Here is a 24,410-nt window from a genome sequence, read left to right as displayed (position 1 = left end):
TCAGTTAATATGTGGAGTAAAAGTGGGTTATGTTTAGCATTCAAATAATCTGATGTCAGCATTAGAGGACTGCTCTCCATAATGATTATCTATCCACAGACTAAAACTCAATTAACTACAAACAGTTCCTAAGATGAAATCTGCAACACTGTTGTCAGTAAGTCATAAGTAAAAAGTCTGAGGATTAGATCACTTCTAACTCAGCTCTGTGACATAGGAGAATATAGACCTTACTATGGACCCCAGACAATGCAACTTTATATATTAGCATGGTAAACAGAGAAGCCACCTTACACGTCTAGGGGGATTGGTCTGTCCTGCCTTTAGCATGTTGAAGCTTGAAGAAAAATGAAAGTCACAGGGTCATGTGTCAACACTGTACACGTTAGCCCTCATTAGCATGTGGATGGAAGTATGCATGCACATGGGGTAAGCACAGCAGTGCCTTATGGTGACTCAAGTGCCTGTGTCATCCGCCCAGATGTGGAATTAAGACCATTATTTATTTATTTGTATTTGTTAACCAGGAAAGATCAAATGGGCAGAGCCTATTTTTAGTGAAGGCCCATGAAGAAAAGCTCCATCTACTATAATCTAAGTAAATTTGCAAAAATCTTTAAGTACATTGCCTCTTTGACAATTACATCAATACGTACATCATTCACAGTTACAGCTGATTAATGACATCAATACATGTATAACTCTTACAGTTGGCAAACAAATGTGTTAGATTACAAAATGTTAAATATGAAATATTTAAATTATAGATGTAGGTATAACAAGGCAGGTATTACAGTGAGGTGTTGAACAGTTAGAGTAAAGATAGAATTTGGTGTATGCGAGAACAGATAGAATAGTTACGTAACAAATAATTAGGGAATCAGAATTGTTACTGAAGTGAGAATAAAATAAGGGAAGAAGGAGAGGGAAGTATTTAATAGTGGAAAGAGACTAAGTTGTCTGAAAAGAGCCCACACTCTTCTGATCTTCCGGTAAAGGTGGGTGTGCTTCCTACAGAGCCAGAGACGCTGCAAACATACAGCAGTTAGAAGACAATAGGAGCATGTTACTGCAGACATGCTTCTCAGCCTCTAATCATTACAAATCAGAGAAGTGGGTCAGAAAGCACAGCTCTATCTTATGATTTCAAAAAAGGTCGTTCTATACTAGATTCTATTAAGTAACTGATAGGGATTTTTTTTTTTGAAGAGGTCTAGCTTCCCTATAACCAGCTCTAACATTATGAGGAAATAAGTAAATCTAGGAGGAGATAGGCTAAATCTGAAGGCCTAAATTATTGCACTTGACAGGTATGATTAGCAAATGACATATCAGATTCTACGAGATGCCAAGTTTGGAAATATCTAGTGATGGAGGTATGGCTAAGCAACTGCTATACTTTCTTGTTTGTTTAGAGCGTAGTCAGACAGGAAGGTACACATTACAAATTTTTTGTTGCAATAACTGCACTGATATGCATCAACAGCCAACAGGTTATGGATACTGTTCCAGTAATACATTTAAGTATGACTGCACTCATGCACTTATCTGTGTGCATCTTAAATCTCCTCTGCAACAGGTTTGCGCCATATGCAGCAGGATATACAGTTAAAATTACATACTTTAACATAACACATTCAATAAAAGTTTTCTAAGCTATAAGAGACAAGTAGTAGACACTACTGGAAAATCGAGCCTAACTGGCCCACTTAATCTGTTCATTTATATAGTTTGCCACTAATATGGAATTCTTTGTTATACAATCTGTTGAGTTTTCTTACATCTTGCTCAAGTTGCATTATACCTACCTCATGTTTTCTGGAATTCAGTATGTGTTTTAGATTTTGTACTGCTCTTAGTTAGGCTCTTCATGTAAAATCTCTTCCTGAGCCAGCGTCCCTCCAACTTCTACTAATGCTATGTATTCTTGCAGATCTCTTCTAAAATGTGTTGCCTTCCTAGACTTTAATGAATCTAAGGTGCATAAATATTCCCATTACATTTTTTTCTTCCAGGATGGGCATACAGGGTTTCTTTACCCTCTAGCTAATGTTTTCCTATATAGACAATGTTCTTTCCTTGCTGTTTTTCCTTGTACAGTCTGTATTCTGTCTTCATCCTTGCATTAAAAGTGGGATGGGGCTCTTCAGAACTGTCTGAACAATGCCTGGTGAGGTCTTTTGAACTATCTGTACTGAAGTACCTGTTTGGTGCTGCGTCTGTATGCATCTTAGAACACCCAGGTTTATTTCTCAGCCATTTGTTTGATATTTTAACACAGTTTTACCTAGGTCTGCTAAAAATGTAGTTTCTGTCACAGCTTACAGAGTACATTACACTGTCTCCCTTTTATACTGCATTATGTGGTATTTCTATCTACTGAAACTAATCTGTCTTAGATATGATCATTGTTGTAACAATTCAAAATCCACTGGCATCCTACATACCCAACCTTAAAGGCTCCTGTAGCCTATCATGCAGTTTATATAGGGAAGTAGAAGGCAGGAAACTTACGTACATCAAATACAGTTTAGAGTCAGTTCATACAAATACACATACAATTCTGAAGAGCTGCTTCTGTTCTAGACCCAAACTCTACAAGAGCAGGTCTTTCACTTAGGACTTTCATATCCCCTTTTCTTTTCTGTACTCTGATACCAATCTCTAATTGGCAAGGCAGTCTCCAGCCTGCAATCCAAATGTCTTCTTGGTCTCTGCCCATTCAGTTACCTTTCCCTATCTAGTTATTTGCATCCAAATACATGGGATCCTTTGCCAGTTTTCTCCAGAAAATTCCAGCCCCCTCTTGCATATTCTCTGTACTCCTAATTGCAGTCATCCGTGTAAGCAAAATCCAGTTTTTCCATTCCCATGTTGGCTTAGTTATTATAATATTTTCTGCTACTTTATGAATATAATATTCTGTATGGCAATTGTCATTCTTAAGGATCTGCATCCAAAATCCCACCCTCCCCCTATTTGTGAATAACCCCAACCCCCCCCTTTCATCTTCCCTTTCCATTTTTAAATTATAGCTTTCTGCTTCTGTTGTATATACAAGCCTTGACTGTATAGCTCTAAAATATCCCTTCAAGTCACGGAATCCTAGACTACCTTTTTCTGCTTTGGCATTTTATCTCATTTGACCCTTGCCCTTTTCCCCTCCCATATAAAGTCTTTCATCTCTTACTAATTATTGTCTACAACGTTTCCTCTGATTTATAAAAATATGCCTAAAACTAAAAGGACAAAGTATTTTCACTACATTTATCTTGCTATACATATCAATAAACAACAGCTGCCAGTTTCTCAATGTTTGTATTATCTTTTGTTTAGTCTTTCCCCACATATCCTAAGTTGCCATAACAGAATCCATTTCAATCCATACTCCTAAAGACTTCATTTACCATGTCCCCATAAATATGGGTATTGCTGCTAAAGCCTTTATTTAATCTTCGTAAATTTTATATCCTAAAAATACTTGAAATGGTCTCAAAATGTTCAGTACAATGATATGTCCTTTTCTGGTTTTATCAGGTACAATATATCATTTTCAAATAAAGCAAACTTTTCTTCACTACAATACCAATTATATCCTTGAATTTATGAGTCCCTTATTTTCTTTGTGAATGGCTCTAAATATAAAACAAGCAACATAGGCGAAAGAGGACATCCCTGCCTATATCCTCTGTTTGGACAACTTAGAGAGAGGGATCTTCCCACTTTAATTTTTGCCTCTGATCCCTCATATATCCTCCTAATTAACTTTACTATTGTATCAGGGAATGCAAATGCTTCTATTGCACAATTCAAAATCTCAGCTTACACTGCCACATGCATTCTCTGCATCAAGACCCACAAATAACAGTGGCATTTTTTTTACATTCTGCTTCCCACTGGATCATTGTTGTTCTATTAATGTAAAATGTTTGCTTCCCTTCAAGAAAATCACATTGACCCATATCTATCAACTGTGGCAAAACCTTTGCCATTCTTTTAGCTATTACAGAGATAAACACTTTATAACCATAATTTAAAATTGAAATGGACCTATATGAAGCTGGGTCTGATAGGTCTTTATTGTCTTTAGGTATTACAGCCTTCTCCCAAGATATTGGTCCTTCCTTTCCTTTTACAATACTGTTAAAAAACTTTCAGATCTTTATCATTTTCTTTCCTCCTAGCTTCAAAACTTCCACAGGAATACCATCTATTCCTGGAGCCTTTCCTGCAAAATGATTTTCCATCACCATTTGTATCTTATCTCCTCCAGTTTAAGTGTTGAGCCTCATCTGCCTCTAACCTTGGCACACTTAAGTCTACCATACATATGTCCACCTATGCTCTTTATTGATTTCCATATTTCTCTGCATTATACACATTTTCATATACTTTCTGAAAAATATCTACTACCTCTACAGATCATTGGTTATTTTTCTTGTTATAGGCTCCCTAAATCTAGCAGCAACCCTTTCTACTTTCTGCTGCCTACATTTTTCTTCTCTGAAGTTATTATCAACAGCATAAACATGTTGATTTTTAGGTAACAAAAAACACACCTCTTCTCACCCAGACTCAAAATTTCCAAGAATATATACATAACTAAGAATCATCGTTTTTCAGTATAAATTTAATCTTTATACACCTTGTTAAAGTTTTAAACCCATCTGAGATCAGAATCCAAGTGTCTAGGGATCTACTTATAATTACACAAAGGAACCTCATTTATTTCCCAAAAGAACACTGCCAAATTATAACAAAGTACACTGGTCTGTACAATGTCCATTAGAGTTCAACAACTTATATTACCATTGCTAATGAAGTCCATATCAAATGCAAAAGAAAAATTAAGCAGCGCTTGAAGACAGTGAAGTGCTTTGTGTTTTTGAACTCTGCAGACAACAGGGGTATTCATTAAGAAAGCTGATACCACTTCTTTCTTATTTCATCTCCAACACCCATGTCATACCACCAATGATGCTGAATTATGCTCCTATAAAACATCATCGAAAAATATGGTTTACTACATGTGATGATGTGAGGTACTGCCAGCAATGCCAGGAGAAGTAGGGCAGGGGATGTGTAACATATGCCAGCATAGCTAGTTGGAATTTTGTAAAGAGGTATATGTTATTTGCATTTGTACAGATGCTTGTGTTAAGAACATATTTGCAAAGTTGCTTGTGTTAAAAATGTATCAAAAGTGCGTCCTGCTGGACAGACTAGAAATATACATTTATATCAGACTTTACTGTTGTAAATAGAATACTGGAAGAGAAAAGGTTAATCTCAGTCCAGCTAACTTTGAAAAATAGTAAGAAATTAAATGACTTAATTTAGGCCATAAACACTGTATCTTACAGCTCTGACTGCAGCCAGAGATAAAATGTCTGTGCCAGAAAATGGTTTATTAACTCCTGTAGGATGAGTGGAAGTGTTTTATGGTTTCATAGTTTCCAGATACTATAACACATCTCAGCAAAGCTCTGTCTCTGTGTATGGTAACACATTTTTGCTAAATTCTGGTTCAGTGTCTAACAATGGGAGTAGCGTGGGAACCAGAAGTCAGATGACCAGATTATGTGATGTCATTCAGTAATCTAGGACAAAAATGATGTTTTAATATCAGATGAGAGAAAAGTCTCATAGCAGTCTGTTTTTGGAGCCTGACAAAAAAGGACCCTTCACCTGCTTCATCTTGCATTGCTCTAGTAAGTGACCAGGGAATGATAATTCTTTAGATCAGTCAGAAAAATATAGTGAGATCAGTTAAGTACTGTTTTTCTGTATCTGTGTGAATCTATTCATCTGCATTATTTTAATATTTCCTGTGAGTGAAATTCTGGTGTTAATTGTAAATAGATATTTAGTTTTTCATGTTCTTTTACCATTTATTATTAAATATATTTAAACTTTTTATTGTGGCTGATATTTTAGAGAATATTTTAAGCTTTGAGAGTACTCATATCTATTTGGTGATTCTATGGCCACTCCTGAAAGCCTTACTGCATTTGTTAAAACATTAGCATGTTTATTAATATTAATTACATTCAGTATAATTAGGTACCCTGAAGAGCCTTAGAGTGGCTGGCTTTGGAGTGTTTGGTGGCAGCAACTACCTTATAGTCTTGACAAAAGGGGGCACAGCCAGTAAATCTGTGCCAGCCTTTTCTGTGTGTGTGTGTGTGCATGCGTGCGTGTGTGTGAAAATCAAATCTCAGAGTGTTTGTGTGTTAGCTACTTGAAGCAGGGACATGAAGTACTGGTTTCACAGAGGGGGTCCTGGAATACTTGGCTTGGACACTTGGCTGAGGATTAAACTCTACAGCTGCCAGTGGGGAGTCTTACTGGGGACCTGGAGACAGAGAGAGAGAAATCCAGACCCCAGACTATGTATTCCCTGTGTGCTCTTAAGGGAAATTGTGCTTGATGAGGAGAGCTGCATCTGGAAATACTATGTGTATCTAGTTTTGTTCCAAATGAACGTCCCTCTCCAGTGTCAGTGGTGACAATTCAGACTCCTTGATTACTGGCCCAGAAGGAGGGGGGGTGCATCACACTACAGACAGAAAGTGTAACTAAAAACTGCAAAGTATGGCTCCTGTGGTTTCTATCTCTGCTTTTCAGATATCGTATAGTGCTTCTATTCAATACCAAAGATGATATGCATGAAGGTTTTGCTATCATACTGATGGTGTCTGATATTCTTTATTTTCAAGCCAACCACTTTTAAAATACCTGTGCCACATTGTACAATACCTGATAATAATATACAGGATAAGAGTCGCACCAAAATACAGCTTTAACATGCTGGATTGAAAGAGAAAAAAAGCCAAAAACAGATAGTGATGCACCTGAGTTGTGTGTTTATGGAGGCAGTTACTTCCAGTTTAATCCCAAACATGACCTAATAATAAAGATTTATGTACCATCTTTCATAAAAGCATGTATGTTTTCAAACAAAAGCATGCATGTACTGCTGTGTTTGTATTTAGGCCATCAAAACTACAATGAATAAATATGGAATATATCACATGCAGAAACCCTAATACACTGAGAACCACCTCAAAATGTTATAAAGTTGGTATTTGATGTAGCAGGGAGTGGCTCATGGCACAAAGTCACAGCAGTGCCCCATGGTTCCTTAATCTTCCTCTATGACGGCCTTCAGTGCATTCCTAATTACTGGCAGTGTCTTACATTTTCTAAGTGTGGTATTTGAGCATACATAAGTGGGATAAATGAAAGTAGAGGTAAAGTGCAACATAGGTTCATAGGTAGGTACTAGGCTATCAGCCCAAGGGCCTATGTAAGCCTAGCCAGCAAGATACCATAGCTTACGCCACCCAAGAAAGTTATTTTCCTGTGCCACTGTCCAGTAGAGAGACAGAAGTGATCCCCAGGGTGTATTTCCTATTTCCTATCCACTCATCAAGATTTTTCTTGAAGAGTGCTAATGAATAACTTTGCTCGACATAGATGGGTAGCTTGTTCCAGAGTATAGGAAGTCTTAGGAAGTCTCTGGGACAGGAATCTATCCCTCCAGCATGTCCAGTTTATTTTGGTGATAAGGTTTAGGTACCTAGAGCATGTAGCTTGAAGGGATTGGGATTTCTTTAGGTGTAGCATGTCCAACAGCTCTGCATTTGACATAGCTTTATATATTAGGCAGAGATCATCTCAGAGTAGGCGATATGCTACAGAGTAAAGCTGGAGTTTTTTTGAGGCGGTCAGTGTAGGGAATTTGTTTGAGGCCATTAATCCTCTTTGTGAGGTACTTCTGTGGCCTTTCCAGCTGCTGCAGATGTCTTGTGAGGTACATTCCAAAAGGGGCGTTGTACTCTACAATGGGTCTAATGAATGACGAGTAGAGAGGAACAATGACCTCTTTATTCCTGGATGAGAACCCTTTTAAGATGAGGTGTGCCACGTAGGAGGACTTCCTAACTACTGTGGTGATGTGACTATCAAAGGAGATACTAGTGTCCACCTGGGTCCCAAGTTCTCATCATGCATTTGGTGTTAAGTAGATTGCTGCCTATGTGGTAGTTCATGGGTACAGAGATTTTACCAAAGGGGATGACACTGCACTTTTGGCATTGAGCTTGAGGCCATGGCTCTGACACCAGGCATCTGTCTAAGTGAGGCCTTTCTGTAGGATGTTCACATCATTTGGGGACTTGACTATGGCTCCTAGTTTGCAGTCATCTGCGAACTTAGTCAGCCAGAGGCCTTCTGTGTTAGCCTGTACTTCAAAGAAGCAGATACCAAACAGGAGAGGTCCCAGGACAGAACCCTGTGGCACTCCACTTGTCACTGCCTTGAGGTCAGATTTGGAGTCTGCAACTTTTACAGTGTGGGTTCTGTCAGTGAGCTAGTTGGCAACCCATCTTGTGATGCAGAGATTTATACCTAGTTTAGCTATAATTCCAGAATGGGGGATGGTGTTGAAAGCCTTGCCATCATCCATGGCTTTGGTGACTGCCTCAAAGAAGTCGATTGGGTTCAGGAGGCATGATCTGCCTTTCACAAACCCAAACTGGGTGAGAATCAGAGTCTGGATGTTACCAATGTCTTTGTTTATGAGTTTCATGATGATACATTCCATGGCCTTGCAGACCAGGCTTGTCAGGCTAATAGGTCGATAGTTCCTGGGATCAGTGGTTTAGCAATACAAGTAACAGTATATTGCAGAGGGCACACACATGCTAACTTTTGTTTTGTTTTGCTTTTTTGACTTCCAGTTAATGGACACTGACCCTCCTCTTTCTATCTCCCAAAGTGGCACATTTGTTCACACCATTAGCAACATCCCAATGTCACATTTGCTTCTCCTGGGTGAGTGTTACATAGCAGGACTGGTGGTGTCATCATTCAGAGAATCACAGAGATTTGCTTTAAGGTCCTAGCTATTCATCTGTATATGTCCATTGTGTCCCATGGGGTTGGTGTTCAGTGGATATTTGCAATGGGTGCATCTCCTGCTTTTGTGACAATTTTCCCCTCAACAGCCCTGCTTCCCATAAACACAATGCTACTCCAGGAATACCTGGTCCCTAACAGGGATCTTACATATCCTCTATACTTCTGGGTATGTGCCCCTTATTCCTCAGTCAGAAGAAGACGTGCACACTCTCTCTCATACCCCCCAACAGCCCCTTCCATGCCTAGGCTGTTAATAAAACTTGGATCCGCAGTGTCTATGTCAGAACTCTAATCATTTGTATGGAACATAGGTGGCTGACTTACTCATGCCATGACAAGTTACAATGCACCGATTGATTTTTACATGATGGATGTTCTCATGACTGTTCACCCTAATCACATTTCCATCATACAACTTGCACATACTGGCTGATACAGAGTAGTTAACACCTATAATCCATTAACCTGTTCATGCTGGTTATTGCACGCCTAAACCAATACTGTATATGCTTTTGGAGTATCAAGTGATAATCTACATGTAGGATGACCTCAGCCAGCAACCAAGAAAATGTGGTTACCGCTTGCGTTGTTAAGGAAAGAGAACTAAAAAAAGATGAGAGCTAGAAACATTAACTAAAGGGACAGCATGTTTAACATTTTAAAATAAGCAGTGAGCAGTCACTTACCCTCCTTTAACCCACGGTGGCTTTGATGGATCACCTTCATTTCCAAGTTGAGCCTTTAAGTGACATAAAAAAAGATATATTAATTAGAAAGTAAAAACTTTTAATAAACATTAGGCAAGAAGTCAAAAAATTGTTTCTCATGCTGTCAGCCAGACTGCTGCTTCAAAGCTAACAACAATCAAATAAAAGTGCACACACAAACACAAACTATACCGCCGTACAATAGACAAGGGGTTTTAATTTGAATAGCACACAGACAACCAAAGCATTTCACCTCTACCTAACGAATGGGAAGAGTCTGTTCAGTAGACAGCCTATACAGCAGTTTTATTCCATTATCCACTGCAAGTCCCCGAATTAGACAGATGTATCTACACACAGATACACGTATATAAACATATATATATATATATACATATATATATATATATATATATATATATATATACATATATATATATATACACACACACACACACACACACAGATCTATACATACATAGACATACAAAGTTATGACATGTTAGCAATATAGCATGCAAAACCAATGTGCTACATTACTTAATCCGGTATGCCTTCTATTGTAGAAGTAAAAATATTAAACTTGACATCTACAGGACTGTGACTAATTTTCCAAGTTTTTCCTTTTTCAGATGTCACAATCATAATTACAAATCTTTTTTACTTCAGTTTTACTCTGCCTGTCTATCTATATATCCTTATTAACTAGGTAAGTAAACTGGTTGGCACAAAGACCATTTGAAATCCATGACAAGGCCAACAGGCAGCAACATTTCAGAACAGGATTTATAAACAGGTTATAGTACTTTGTGCATTATACTTCAAATCAACATTTTCCTTCATGTTTCATTATAACCAGTAATTACACTGTGGATACATTCTAACTCTTCTGTCCACCATTAAGGTCACACTATAGCATAGAGTCCTACAGAAAATGTAGTCACTTTTTAAGAAAATGTAATTCCTTGAGTTTCAGAAAGGTGTTGGGGTAGTCCTCTTAAAGCCTCAACATCAGTTAAAGCTCATCTCTATTTTGTGAGTACATAATGCAAATCTTTATGTTAAGAGTGTATCTACATTTATCTCCCATCACCCATAAGCATGTTTTATCATCAGATAACGGACATCCTTTCAACCTCTGTATGTAGGTAATCTGCTTATTCCATAAGTGCACTCGGTTTCTTCCTTTTATTACAGCCACTTTTTATTTTTTGCAGAAGTTTTCAGTCTGATCTATAATGTAGTTTATGTGACTAGGATAAGATCATGGCAAAGAAATGTTCTTTATTTTTAACTTTACTGAGGTAGAACTACAGTACTGTAGTCACAAGCACGGATGGAGGGTGAATCGGGTATCTACCACTAGCGCAACTCCCGCTGATGAAGGCAGTACTATTAGTAATGTATCGCATGTAAAAGCTGCTCCCACTTTACATAGCATTCTGTATGGTTTCATGAATGCAAGGTACTCGCTATTAGTAATCCGTGTAAAATGCTACACACATTTCATAGCCAATACTCACAATGTATACACACATCTGCAAAGTAACAAGTATACTGCAGTCCATCTCTGCTTAGTCTGGAATCATAGAAAATTTTCTGTTAAGCCAAGTTTATACTAGCTAAATGCTGAACTGACTTGTCATACAGATTATAAGAGTTGGTCATATGACTATTATTCTGTAAAGATTGCATTTGCTCTAACAGTCTCAGAATTCAAAATACTACCCTTATCTCTTAAATTAACTATCTACAAAAAAGTCTATATAACTTAATTGAAGCATTAACAGTAATACAAAAAATGCAATATAAGCAAGCCATAAACTTCAAAATATTCACACTTGAAAACAAATCTTTGTGATTCACAAAAATAGAATTATAAAGAATGTATCTGTCTATCAAAGAAGAGGTAACACCTTCTTAACACATTTATTTTGGGCTAAATAAGCATTTGTGTGTGGTGTGTGTGTGTGTGTGTGTGTGTGTGTGTGTGTGTGTGTGTGTGTGTGTGTAAAAGACAGAAGGTTCACAGGTTAGCAGATTAATACTAGGTGAATATTAGGCTATTTGCCGTTACAGGCCACTTTAATCCTGTCTAAACTTCGTATCCCAGAGGTAAGCATCAAACAGTGTACTTTGTGTATATGAGATGAACACCTTACCCATTATACCAAAACAGAGAGAGGGAGGGAGACAGAACGAACTGCAAATGAAGCCTTAAAAAGTACATCAGTCAGTTTAAATCTTACATTTCTACAATGGGGGGGCGACTCCTGAGCTAGCAAAACCTAAAGGCAATTTCTAGTGGCTATCTTTTGTCTTAAATCCATACTTTCTGTTTATAACACACATATACATTAAAATATATTTGCATTTTTCCATATTCGCTATCAATCTCAAGTGTGGATTATGGTTTGGGCCAATGTTTTGTCACCTTGCGGTTGTCACTGCTCCAATGTGTGGGAGCAATGGAAAGCAAGGTCATCAAATGTAAGCTGCTAGCTTGAAGTGCAGCATTTGCCTGTCATCTTTACTTTTCATATAAAACAAAACACCAGTCCAATGATGTACCCAGGAGGTGATATAATTACTTGCTCCCCTCCTTTAAAGGGTCAAACCCTGCTGCCTAGAGTGTTGACGTTCCAAATAAAATACACATGTGCAACATACCAGAGCAGCTGTGGCCCTTTTACATACATTTCTAGCTCCACCTCTGCAGTCAATAGATACCCTGAAGTACTTGCTTTCATTGAAAACTACACAACTTGGAGGCAAGAAGAAAGAAGAAACAGACACCAGTGAACCTACGCTGAAATGAATGCATTTGGAATGTGTGCCGAATATCACACTAGAATGACACACAAATCACTAAAAGACAGGGGTCATGTGAAACCTACATACCCTATATACAACAGAAGAAATATGTCAGCAGTCCTCAAATCCAACTCAGTAATAGGTATCTAAAGTTTCAGAGTAGAAATTTCAGTATGCTTAACTATCCCTCCACCACCAGCTGTAGGTTGCTATTAGCTGCACTTACCATCCCTAATTTATCTGGGTGCCTCACAAACAGGTTGCATGCTGTCACAATTTCACAAAGGCATCTTCACTCCACTAAGCTTACCACACATTTAACATGCTAGCAGGGAAACTGCTTAACTAAGAAAGGGATTTTAAGCTAAAGTTTACTTCCAGGTGTGACTCGGGAACACTGATACGACAAAGCTTTTTCAGCATCTTACTATACACATCTGAAAAGCTAAGTCACACCCAGGTCTCAAGCTCAGCTGCATTAACAACTTCTAAACACACAAATAATAAAATGAATGCAGTAATGACTGGCTGGTAAAACAGGTTTTTGTTTCATGAACTTTTTGTAGCACAGTCCAGAATGTTGGCAGGCACTATTAAAAAGCTCGGCATCAAAACAAAAGAAGAAAAAAACCCTAAAGGCAGAACTCCAAAACAATGCACTATGCATTTTGGGAGTCAGAGTAAAGAAGGGAAACTGATACGACTAAAATGAAGCAGAGCCACATATATAAGGAAAGGCTGACAAAACATGTATTCGCTGCACCACAGGATGGGATAAGGGAAAATGTAAATCACCTACACCAGTGAAGATAAATATAAAAAGCACAATGTGAAGAGCTGTCTGTAAACAACAGTGACATTTAGCCAGCTGGTATACCAACAACTGCTACAGTTACATCCAAAAGACATGGGAGCAATATTTTAGTTATAGAGTGAGAGTATGGGGAACATGAACCTCATTCTGTAGATCAGTACATAACAAATGGATTTAAACACCACTCAGGAAGAGCAATGAAATGGCTATTTTGCGTGGTATGCACAGAATGAAAATGTGGATACTATACATAGCCAGAGCTCAGGTCTTACAGCAGAATGAATATATTATGTGCATTCAAATGCGTAACACCTGCAAGATCCAGCATCTGAAGATGGCACTGAAATAAAATGACAAATATGCCTTCTGCTAAGGGATAGCTTTCTTTCCATAAGCAAAACTACATTGATGGAGCAGTATAACATGAAACATTCTTTTATTCATTTTATAAGGCGATGTTGCAAGCTTCACTAAAATTAAAGCAATGATAGCATAATATAATCTTCTGCTGCTTCTTTAAGCTGCTCCCGTTAGTGGTTGCCACAGCAGATCATCTGTTTCCATTTCTTCCTGTCCTCTGCATCTTGCTCTGTCACACTAACCTAGCCCAAGTATTTCAACTCATCCACCTTTGCCAACTCTACTCCCTGCATTCTCACCATTCCTCTGTCCTCCCTCTCATTCATACACATATTCGGTCTTATCCCTGCTGACCTTCATTCCTCTCTTCTCTACAGCACATCTCCAGCTATCCATGGTCCTCAACCTGTTCCCTACTCTCACTAAAGGTCACAATGTCATCTGCAAACATCACAGTTCGCAGGGACTACTGTCTGATCTCATCTGTCAACCTGTCCATCAGCACTGCAAATACGAAAGGGCTCAGAGCGGATTCTTGACGTAATCCTACCTTCACCTTGAATGCATTCGTCACTCCCACCGCAGAGCTCACCACTGTCACACTACCCTCGCACATACCCTGTACCACTCTTACATACTTCTTTGCCACTCCTGACTTCCTCATACAATAAATACCACAACTCTTCTCTAGGCACCCTGTCATATGCTTTCTCTAAATCCACAAAGACACAATGCAACTTCTTCAAACCTTCTCTATACTTCTCCATCAACATCCTCAGAGCAAACATTGCATCTGTAGTACTCTTTCCCAGCATGAAACCATACTGCTGCTCACTAATCATCACCTCCCTTCTTAACCTAGCTTGCACTACTCTTTCCCATAACTTCATGCTGTGACTGATCAGTTTTACCTCTCTGTAGTTACTACAGCTCTGCACGTCACTCTCATCCCTCTTATTCTTAAAAATCAGTACTAAAATATTTCTCCACCATCAGGCATCCTCTCATTTCCCAAATTTTCATTAAATAATCTGGTTAAGACCTCCACTGCCATCTCTCCTAAACACCTCCATGCTTCCACAGGTATATCTGGACCAACGGCACTTCCATTCTTCATCCTCTTCATAGCTGTCCTTACCTTCATCTTGCTAATCTGTTGCACTTCCTGATTCACTCTCCCCACATCATCCAACCTCCTCTCTCTCTCATTCTCTTCATTCATCAGCCCCTCAAAGTACTCTTTCCATCTGATCAACACACTCTCCTCACTTGCAAGTATGTTTCCCTTGTTATCCTTCATCACCTTCACCTGCTGTTTGTCTTTCCCAGCTCAGTACCTCTGTCTAGCCAATCGGTACAGATCCTTTTCTCCCTCCTTAGTGTCCAGCCTTTCATACAACTCTTCATACGCCTTCACCACCTCTCGCTTTGCCATACAACTCATGTCTTTGTACTCCCGTCTACTTTCTTCATCTCTCTGACAATCCCACCTCTTCACCACCCTCTTTCTCTGTATACTCTGCTGTACTTCCTCATTCTACCACCAGGTGTCCTTGTCCTCCTTCCTCTTCTCCAGATGTCGCACCAAGCACCTTTCTAGCTGCCTCCCTTACCAGCTCAGCATAGTACAATGCAAGATATAAAAAAAAAAAAAAAAAAAAGAAAATGTGACCAGACAAAAAAATACAGTCTCGTGTACTAGTGGCAAGCAAAAATGAGCAGGAAACCCTACATCTATTAGGCGGTATGTCACCAGTTCCAACAACACATCAAAAGTTGGCCTAATGTTTGCACAGCTACAGTGTATTCCTCAGATGTTCAAAAATGGATTATCTTTGGACATAATAAATCTTGAGCAAGATGGAAAACCATAATATAGAACAGCCATCTCACCAAAGCCCTAGTGACCAAGGTTCCAAGGATGAAGTTCAAGTTGCTGGATGACCCTGCCAGAAATTTGAGTAAGTAATGCCCAGTGATAGCTTTTCCATCGGGAAAGGGCACAGCCATTCAGATTTGCCACAAGACAGGTAAATGGGAACACTCAGGTTCTGCCACTGCATGAACAGACCTGCAGATACACTAAACCTGGCTGGGAGTGCTGTGAACTTTATCTGTGGCTCTGGTGTAAAGCACAACTGCACAAAAAAGTTCCAGGAAGAAGACACTGCACTATGTCTGCAAGTCAACACAGGAAGATGGGAAACAGAATATAATTAAAAAAAAAAAAATCCCCAGGCCCCATTCACATTTCCAGCTTATGGCTAGCAGGACACAGGGAATAACTGGGTTAATGGGAGATCAAAAGTAGATTAAAAGAAAACTACACGACATTGTGCTACTATAAAACCAGAAGTTATATGTGACCTTAGATTCTGTGTTTGAATAAAACAGGTAATGGTTTATCCAAGTTTATTTGCTGATTACATTTTAACTTGGAAATGTGTCTGGGAAATTCTGTTTTCCATGCAGACCTGAGAGATGTAATAAATTATAAGAAAAAGAATCAATGGTGAATACTTAAAGAAAAACACAGAGAGATAATGAAAACTATAGAACATTACATGTCTTGGAAAACAACAGAAGAATTCTCTAAACACAAACATCTAGATAGTGTACACTGCTTATTCCGATACTACACCCAAGTTATCCAACAGAATGATGTCTTATCACAAAGGATTATCCATCAGAAATCATTTCTTGTGTTGCGTGTGTATTGAAATGTACAAGTTCTGCTTGGTAATCCTCACTGATAGCACTGGTACTACAGTAGGTTAATTAAGATAATAAATAAGCAATGAATAAAAAATAACAGTGACAGAATGCAAAGAAATGCGTCATAATTCCCTTTGGTAAAAACAATGTCCCTTCACACTATCAAGTTAACAACAATATCCTATGTACCTACGAAGTAGTAAGAGATCTGGGACCACAACAAGACTGTCTCCTTAACTTTGACCACCATGTGTCTACTGTAGTAAGGAAGGCTTTCTACGTAGCATACTTGATTAGCAAAGGCATCACCTCTAAAACAAAGGAGGTTATAACCCTTCTATACTCATCATTAATCAGGTGCATAACTGAGTATAACGTCCCTTTCAGCATGTACCATACAAAGCAGCTGCAGCAATTGGAGAGACCTCAGATGTTTGTAATTTAGAAGATCAAGGGACTCCAGCATGTGTCTTACACAGACTGACTAAAGTTCTGTCACTATACTCAATATTAGAGTTTCTAAAGGAGACTTATGCCTGGCTTACAGAGCAATCTCCGATCCAAACCTAATGAATTTGCTGCACATCCATAAATCAAACAGGACTAGAGCTACCCATTCCAGGGACATAAATATGACCTGCAACTTGAACAGAACATGCTGGAAGGAGACAATTGTCTCCCAGCAACTACTACATCTTTCCAATAGGCTGCCAATTCACGTGAAGCACAGCACCTCTATAACATTGTTCAAAAGGAACCTGGACAAGTGGATGAGGAACCATAAATTCTTACTGGGAATAGTGCCCACAACCCTCCTGGACATGGGCAGTCATTAATAAATGCAATCCTGAGTATTGACTAGAGTATCTGTGGTATTACATTGGGATAAAACAGCTAGGCTTGAAATGACCTCCGGGTCAATAGCCTAGTAAAAAGTCTTTCGGCTTTTCCTGGTTAGGGGTCGCCACAGCGGAACTCCGGTCCGCTCATGATTGACAGTGGATTTTTATGGTGCTGAGTTGCCAGCCCGACGCCCATCCTTCAATGAAGGCATGAACATTCATGCTTGCACCTTCCTGCATGTCTTTAGTGTCACTCGACCGCGGGGAGGACAAGGGTCAATAGCCTAGTAACCTCCTATAATCCTTTGATATCAGGTGTACAGGTATAAGTGTTGTATAAAGTTACTGTAATGGTGGAATAAACACTAGCGCACCTGATACCAAAACATTGTAACACAATAAGACACTGTAATGTGAAGATATATTGAGCATTTCAATAACATTTGCAAGTAGAACAGGGACTACTGTCAGAGAAGTAGGGAGTTGGCAGTAGGACACACATGGGAAACAAAACAAAGGGAAATATATATGCATGACAAGTCAGACCTAGCAGAATGACCAGAACAGGTAATACTGCAGTTACAATTCCACTGCACAAGCATGTGTCTTTAATTCAGATCTGAATATCCTTCCTGCCACACACAGAAAGCTTTCCAATATTACTAAAACCATTTTTGTCAGTAGGATGCTAAGATACTTATCAACTGATGATTTGAGTTCAATTTGATTAGTCCTCTGTTTTATAACATTGGGCAAGGAGGACATGTCTGAGAATACAGGAGTTTGAGAGTAAATTTTGTGTGCCTCAGGGGTAAGCAATGATTGAATTCTATGGCAAATTATGTACAGAAACAGTTTCAAAAATACAACAAATGTCACTCACTGATGTTGTTTTCCTGCCACAATTACGCTAATGTTCTTAGATCCCACATAATGTCTGTCTTCATAATAAATTACACTAATGTTCCTAGATCCCACATAATACCTGCCTTCATAGCAAGTTACACTAATGTTCCTAGATCCCACATAATGTCTGCCTTAGTAGTCCACTGTATCTGCCTGTTTACAGTCTACACATATGGCTTCACAACTTCCAAAATGTGTCTCCATGCCTGACTCAAATTTAAACAGACAAGGAACTCTGGCACCTGTGAGTGCTTTACTATGTATATGACAAAGTAAAAGGTTGCCCAAGGCAGCCATGGCTTCCTCTCTGTGTGACTGCAGGCTTACATCTCGGGGACCATTACGAAAAAGAATGTGGGTATCGGGTGGAAACCTACCCACATAAATGTCTGCGTTTTTGTCTGTTCTTATTTGTAATGATGCAGCTAGCTCTGTGAATTAGAATGGAACTGCTTTCCCATTCATTGCTTCCTATTACAAGCTGCATTATCTCATTTTGGAATCATGCCATAGGTGTTGTAAAAGCAGCTTGGTTTTAGGAAAGACAAATGCTTCTGTTCTGATTGGGGACACAAGTCAGAGACTGTGCCCACCTAGAGTAATGAGAAGTAACAGATGCCATTATTGTCAGGCATAAGGTCACCGCCCTCACCCGGTTGGATAAGAATAGTGATGGTTACCTGTCTTTCTAGAGTCAGGATCAGGGATGCAACACACAGTCTTAAATCCCTCTATCCTGGCAAATATAAGGCTACAGTAATGGTTTATGTGTAGGTAAATGAACTTAAGCACCTAAGTCCAGACGGACATGTAGAAGGATATGATTAATCTTGTTACACACGTGTCTCAGGTAAGACAGACACTGGTTTTGGGAGGTATTTTACCATCATTAAGGTTTAATCTGGACTTGGCCATTCAGGCCTTTCCCTTTGTAAGATTGCATTTTCAAGATCCATTGTGATTCAACCCTTTCAGTATGATTTTTGATATCCCCCATTCTCAGAGATTCATAAACCCTATCAATAACATGAAACTTAAAACGATGGTGTTCACCTTCAGTCATAGCATGTTTTGCTAATGCATCATTCTCATATTTAATTTTTATAGAATAAAGTTGTTCCCTTATTCCATCTCTAAATCTGCGGTTACACTTCCCTATATAAAATGAAGAGCATTCAACACAATGAGCCAAGTAGACTGCATCCTTGGTGTTACAATTCGCTTGTACTCAAGTGAAATCTATGTCCATCATTTGGACTAATGTAACTAGTATCAGTCTCAATATAGGTACAATAGTTACAGTTACTGCAAGACCAGTTTTAGATACTTCTGGCATGGTCCTGCGGGACTCAAAACACTTCTTACATAATTTATACTTGTATGTTCAGCGAAATAATATATCACTAGATTGTATGATGGTGACGATGGATGTTCAATCCTTATTCACCGTCATACATAATGATGTAGGTATTGATTTTGTAGGTAGATATCTATGCTCCCACAGTAATTATGATGGTACATACATAGATTTGATCTGCCTTTTGATCAAGGCTATTCTTGAGAACAACCTATTCTTTTTTGATGGGAATTACCATGTCCAAACCTCTGGCATAGCTATGGGCACTTCTTGTGCCAATAGATACACCAATATGGTCATGGCACAATGGGAGGACATGTTTGTCTTCGATGGGCATGAATTTTTAAGCTATATTAGCTTTTATAATAATTTTGTGGATGATATTTTTATGCTGTGGAGTGGGAGTGAGGAGGATCTGGATAAATTTGTAGAATACCTACATGGAACTACTAGATTTTTGAAGTTTTCTGTTATGCACTCTGTATCTACTGTTGATTTTTTAGATATCATATGTTTGTTTAGAAAAGACTGTTATAGGAATTCACTTTTGCATTGGACAAGCATGCATTCACCGTGTATTTTTCATAACATAGTTAAAGGACAAGGGATGAGTGTGTCCCGACTTAATGCTAAAGATTCAGGGTCTGATGAGATGAAAAATTTGAAGAAACAATTTAGCAAGAGTGGCTATAGGAAAAGAGAGGTTGAATTGGGGGTGTATGCCAGTACTGAATTACGTCCTAGTAGGGCAAAACCTTACTTTGGGATCGATAGTGATATAAGAGGATCTAGGAAGGAGACTACATAGCCACTGACTATACCTGTACAGTACAGTAATGATACAAATGCCATTGCAGAAGTATTTCATAATCATTGGCCTGTACTTCTTACTGATGACAAGATCAGAGGAGTAGTGGGGGATAGACCTAAGTTTAGGTACAACAATAAGAAGAATCCTAAGCAGTTATTGTGCTACCCAGATAAATATAAGGCACTGATGTGAGTCATCTTCCCCAAAGCACCACCCCTTGTGGTAGCTGTAACTAATGTATCTATATTGAGACTGATACTAATTACATTAGTTCAAATGATGGACACAGATTTCACTTGAGTACAGGCAAATTGTAACACCAAGGATGCAGTCTACGTGGCTCATTGTGCTGAATGCTCTTCATTTTATATAGGGAAGTGTAACCGCAGATTTAGAGATAGAATAAGGGAACATCTTTATTCTATAAAAATTAAATATGAGAATAATGCATTAGCAAAACATGTTATGACTGAAGGTGAACACTATAGTTTAAAGTTTTGTGTTAGTGATAGGATTCATGATCTCTGAGAATGGGGGATATTAAAAATCATACTGAAAGGGTTAAGTCACGATGGATTTTGAGAATGCAATCTTACAAAGGGAAAGGCCTGAATGGCCAAGTCCCGATTAAACCTGTTCTAAAATCAAAGAGACTGTTTAGATAGGAATGATGGCATTATATGTTTTTATTTTGTTTATGTATGATTATTTATATATTAAGTAGGGGTGGGCCGATGCTACTGATTGGCCTGTTGGTACTAGTTAAAGTAGAATGTTTTATTCTATTAAATATCTGATGAAGCAGTGTTGGAGTTTTACCGTGAAAGCGCTTATTTCTTCAATAAATAGTTTAAAGTGAATTTTTACATCTTTGTCATCTGCCTTGTGTTCCAGATATAGCTTTATTGCTGAATGTTCAGAACTAGTCTAGGCTGATAAAGTTACTGAAAATTTTAATATACTCATACTTTTAATTAGTCCAGAAGTTCATACCAGGCTACCTAATATCTGTAAAAATATGGTCTATCTGAACCCTTGTTTAACATATAACCCTCTCAGCTGGTTACATTCCCAAAGTCTAGAAAAGTCACTGTAAAGGCATTACACAAAGGCATCCCAACCAAAAACTCTGGTAACTATGTAACTATTAATCTCAAATTAAAGATATGGAATTTATTATCTCAGACCTCATTAACCTGGACATTGAAAATCTCTTAATCCTTGAGTTTTACTGATCTGACTTTGACAAATCCAGTGCTTGCCTGTTTACACACACTAATTTCTATGAAAACTCACCTAAGTTGTGGACAGTGGTTACTCAGTACATACAACCTGTCTGAATGGGGCCAAGGTCTTGATCATACTCTTGTGCAGGCATTACCGAAAGACTGGTAAGTCTGAATATACATCCATACATTGTGTGGAAGATAGCCAACACATTGTGTGAGACAACTCATGTGGTTAGAGTTGCAGGTGTCACCTCTGAAAGAAAAAAATTATTAGTGTTGTACCACAGGGCTACACATTGCGTAAAATGGACTTCAGATTCCTATCTAAAAAGATGGCTGACCTCAAACTCCCTGTCAGTCTTCTCGTCTACTTAGCACTATGAAAGAGTCTGTAAGAGACTGTGCCTGGCCTTTTGAACCATGAATGATCAGACTCTCCTTGGCCTCATATTCCTTCACAGAACAAGTGGCTCTTCAAATACCTGATTAGAGATATAAACATTCAAGAGATAAATAAAACACATTGGCACGACAGAGTTGTATCCCAGTTTATCCTCCACCTTTGTAACATCCATCCATTCATGTCAAGTAAAGCAGCACCCTTTCCATTTTCAAGATAAACTTAGCTAAGTTGATGGGCAACCTCAAATTCTCCCCTGGTAAATTTATTCAGTATTGCCCTCCTGGTGGATGGAGGGAACTTCTCATTTTTTTAACACAAGGCTTATAACGGTCTGTAAACTGATGGCCTAGTACTTACGTGTAATTTGTGTCTCATTAGTATCATTTATTACTGAAGCGTACTTTACTGGCATACTTTAGTAGCATTACTCACATTATAATGTTGACTTCATACTATAGTGCTCTATTACAATAGTCTTTAGTTTCATTTTAATTTTGCATGCATTAAAATCTTCAGCATACTTTTCATTTAAGCATTGATTAAATTAGCTGCATTACAAAGTTCTCAACTATTTATTAATGTTAACTCAATTTCAGACAAACATACTTCCCAACTGTACAGATTTTCACAGAATGTCCAGATTTTTGGCACTTATTTTTGGTCTGGTCTTCATAAAATTTGTGGTTTTCTGGCAAAGCACTGAGTATTGAAATTACTAAATAATGACAGATAGTTTAATTTTCAGACTTCTTATCCTTCAGAAAATATATGATGATGACACATCTGTCAGATCAACTTTCTAAGTTTATAGGAACAGTATTTAAAATCTGTCCCAATTTTTGGGTCTTTGTCCCCCAATTTTTTCTGATTTTGCCCAGATTTTGTGTTGTAAGGTTGACAGGCATGGAAAAGACTACTTCTCACTTGGTTTTCTCTTACAGCACGCATATTTTTTGTCACTCAGCAATGACTAATGAGTACCATCAAACTCATAACTTTTAGCTCAATGCCTAAAATCTGGTGAACACTGACATCTTGCTAAAAATTATTTATTTCCCTGCTCATAATACCCCTATAACTTGACTATGATTGCCGAAATCAGGCTGCTGTTAAACATCTATTTGCTGTATAAAAGCTGCAAATTGAACTTTATTTATTTCAAACAGATTCTAAGTAGCTGCTAAGTTAACCCAAGGAACTAATGATGCTGGCAGTTGAGTTGAGGTATGAAGCCCACGATGAATGTAAACAGGCAAGGACTATTTGGCAAATTCTTGGAGATTCATTGGACATGAAAAAAATTATGGCAGCTTAGTCTAAAGTTTGACTTTTGCAGAATCAAGAATATGTTATGGTGTGTGATCTTCCTTTCAATATACTACACTGCATGAGAAGTATGTAATGAATCGATTTCTTAATTTGAGTCATATCAAAGTGTTTTTTTTTTACTTTTTTTTGTCTACTCTACTCATCTATGGCACCCACTGATCACACTACCAGTGTCCGGTCAAGCCCATTTTTTTCCTCCTGAGAGAATCTGTCTTGGTCCATGGTGTGAGCTCACCCAGCCTTCTCCTATCCCATGTCAAACTAAAACATGAGGCAGGGTGAAGCTTCTATGAACCATTCAAGCTCAACAGCTTCTTTATTCAGGGTAAATGTTGGGCCCACCCTCTTCGCCACCATGATGGCAAAATTCATTCTTTAAACAAAAAATGCAGACTTGGGAAACACTGCAAGCAGTTTAATGAAAACCATACCTATTAAAGCAATATTATTAAGTACTTCTCTCTCCTCTTATTACAAGACTTCATCAGAACCATTAGCATTATTCAAAATCCTGCTTTAATAGGGATATGTCACATGACCTTTCAAAAACCAATAAAAACATTAATAAATTAACAATAAAAATCTAAAAACTTTAAAAGTGTCAAAAAGACTAAATTAAAATTAGCCTATACCACCCATACCATTTACACAGATCAACTCCTAGCAGATCTTGTATGGCAGTTGGCTTTGAGGATCAAGCAGCTGTTAAGCTGTTTCCTGTGGTCCAGTGGTACAAGGTTAGATTCCCTCAGCTTCCATTGCCTAACTGCGACTCTTAGCAAGTCACATAACCAGTCTCTGTCCTGAGGAAATTCTGGACAAGGTCCATGTGCTCTACCCCGGAAAACAAATATAAAAAATAAGCAAACAAATAAATCAATAAATCTTAATTTCATTTAATTTTAAAATAGGAATAATTGATGAATAATCATTAGGAAGGGATTTATTCTCAACATTAGTCTTCAATTGCCAGTGCAATTCACTGCCTTCAAGTTTTCCCTCATAAGTTCATAGGAGATTACTAGGCTATTAGCTTAAGGGGCCATACAAGCCTAGCTAATATAACCAGATTTTCCCAATAAATGGCCCCCCGGGGCAAGAGGATGGAATTGATTTGGGCCTCCGCATTGAGCACCTTATACATTTGCCCTGTCTATAACAGGCATAGGCACTTCCCCATGGGTGAATTTGCAATTTC

General features: G+C 38.3%; 1 protein-coding gene across 9 annotated transcripts in view; it reads right to left on the bottom strand.

The window, feature by feature from the left end:
• Positions 1-24,410, bottom strand: part of LOC122806326 (protein unc-13 homolog B-like) — a 2,554,726-nt gene that overhangs the window by 2,287,691 nt on the left and 242,625 nt on the right. For all 9 annotated transcript variants that reach the window (XM_044076650.1, XM_044076675.1, XM_044076685.1 and 6 more), the window contains exon 4: positions 9,612-9,664. In XM_044076650.1, the coding sequence (XP_043932585.1) occupies positions 9,612-9,664 (53 nt within the window). The remainder of the gene's footprint in view (positions 1-9,611; positions 9,665-24,410) is intronic.

The sequence above is a fragment of the Protopterus annectens genome, chromosome 1.part1 (genome assembly GCF_019279795.1).
Source record: "Protopterus annectens isolate FY-2018-M chromosome 1.part1, PAN1.0, whole genome shotgun sequence".
In the NCBI taxonomy this organism is placed as follows: Eukaryota; Metazoa; Chordata; order Ceratodontiformes; family Protopteridae; genus Protopterus; species Protopterus annectens.
This window is presented reverse-complemented; position numbering and strand designations above follow the sequence as displayed.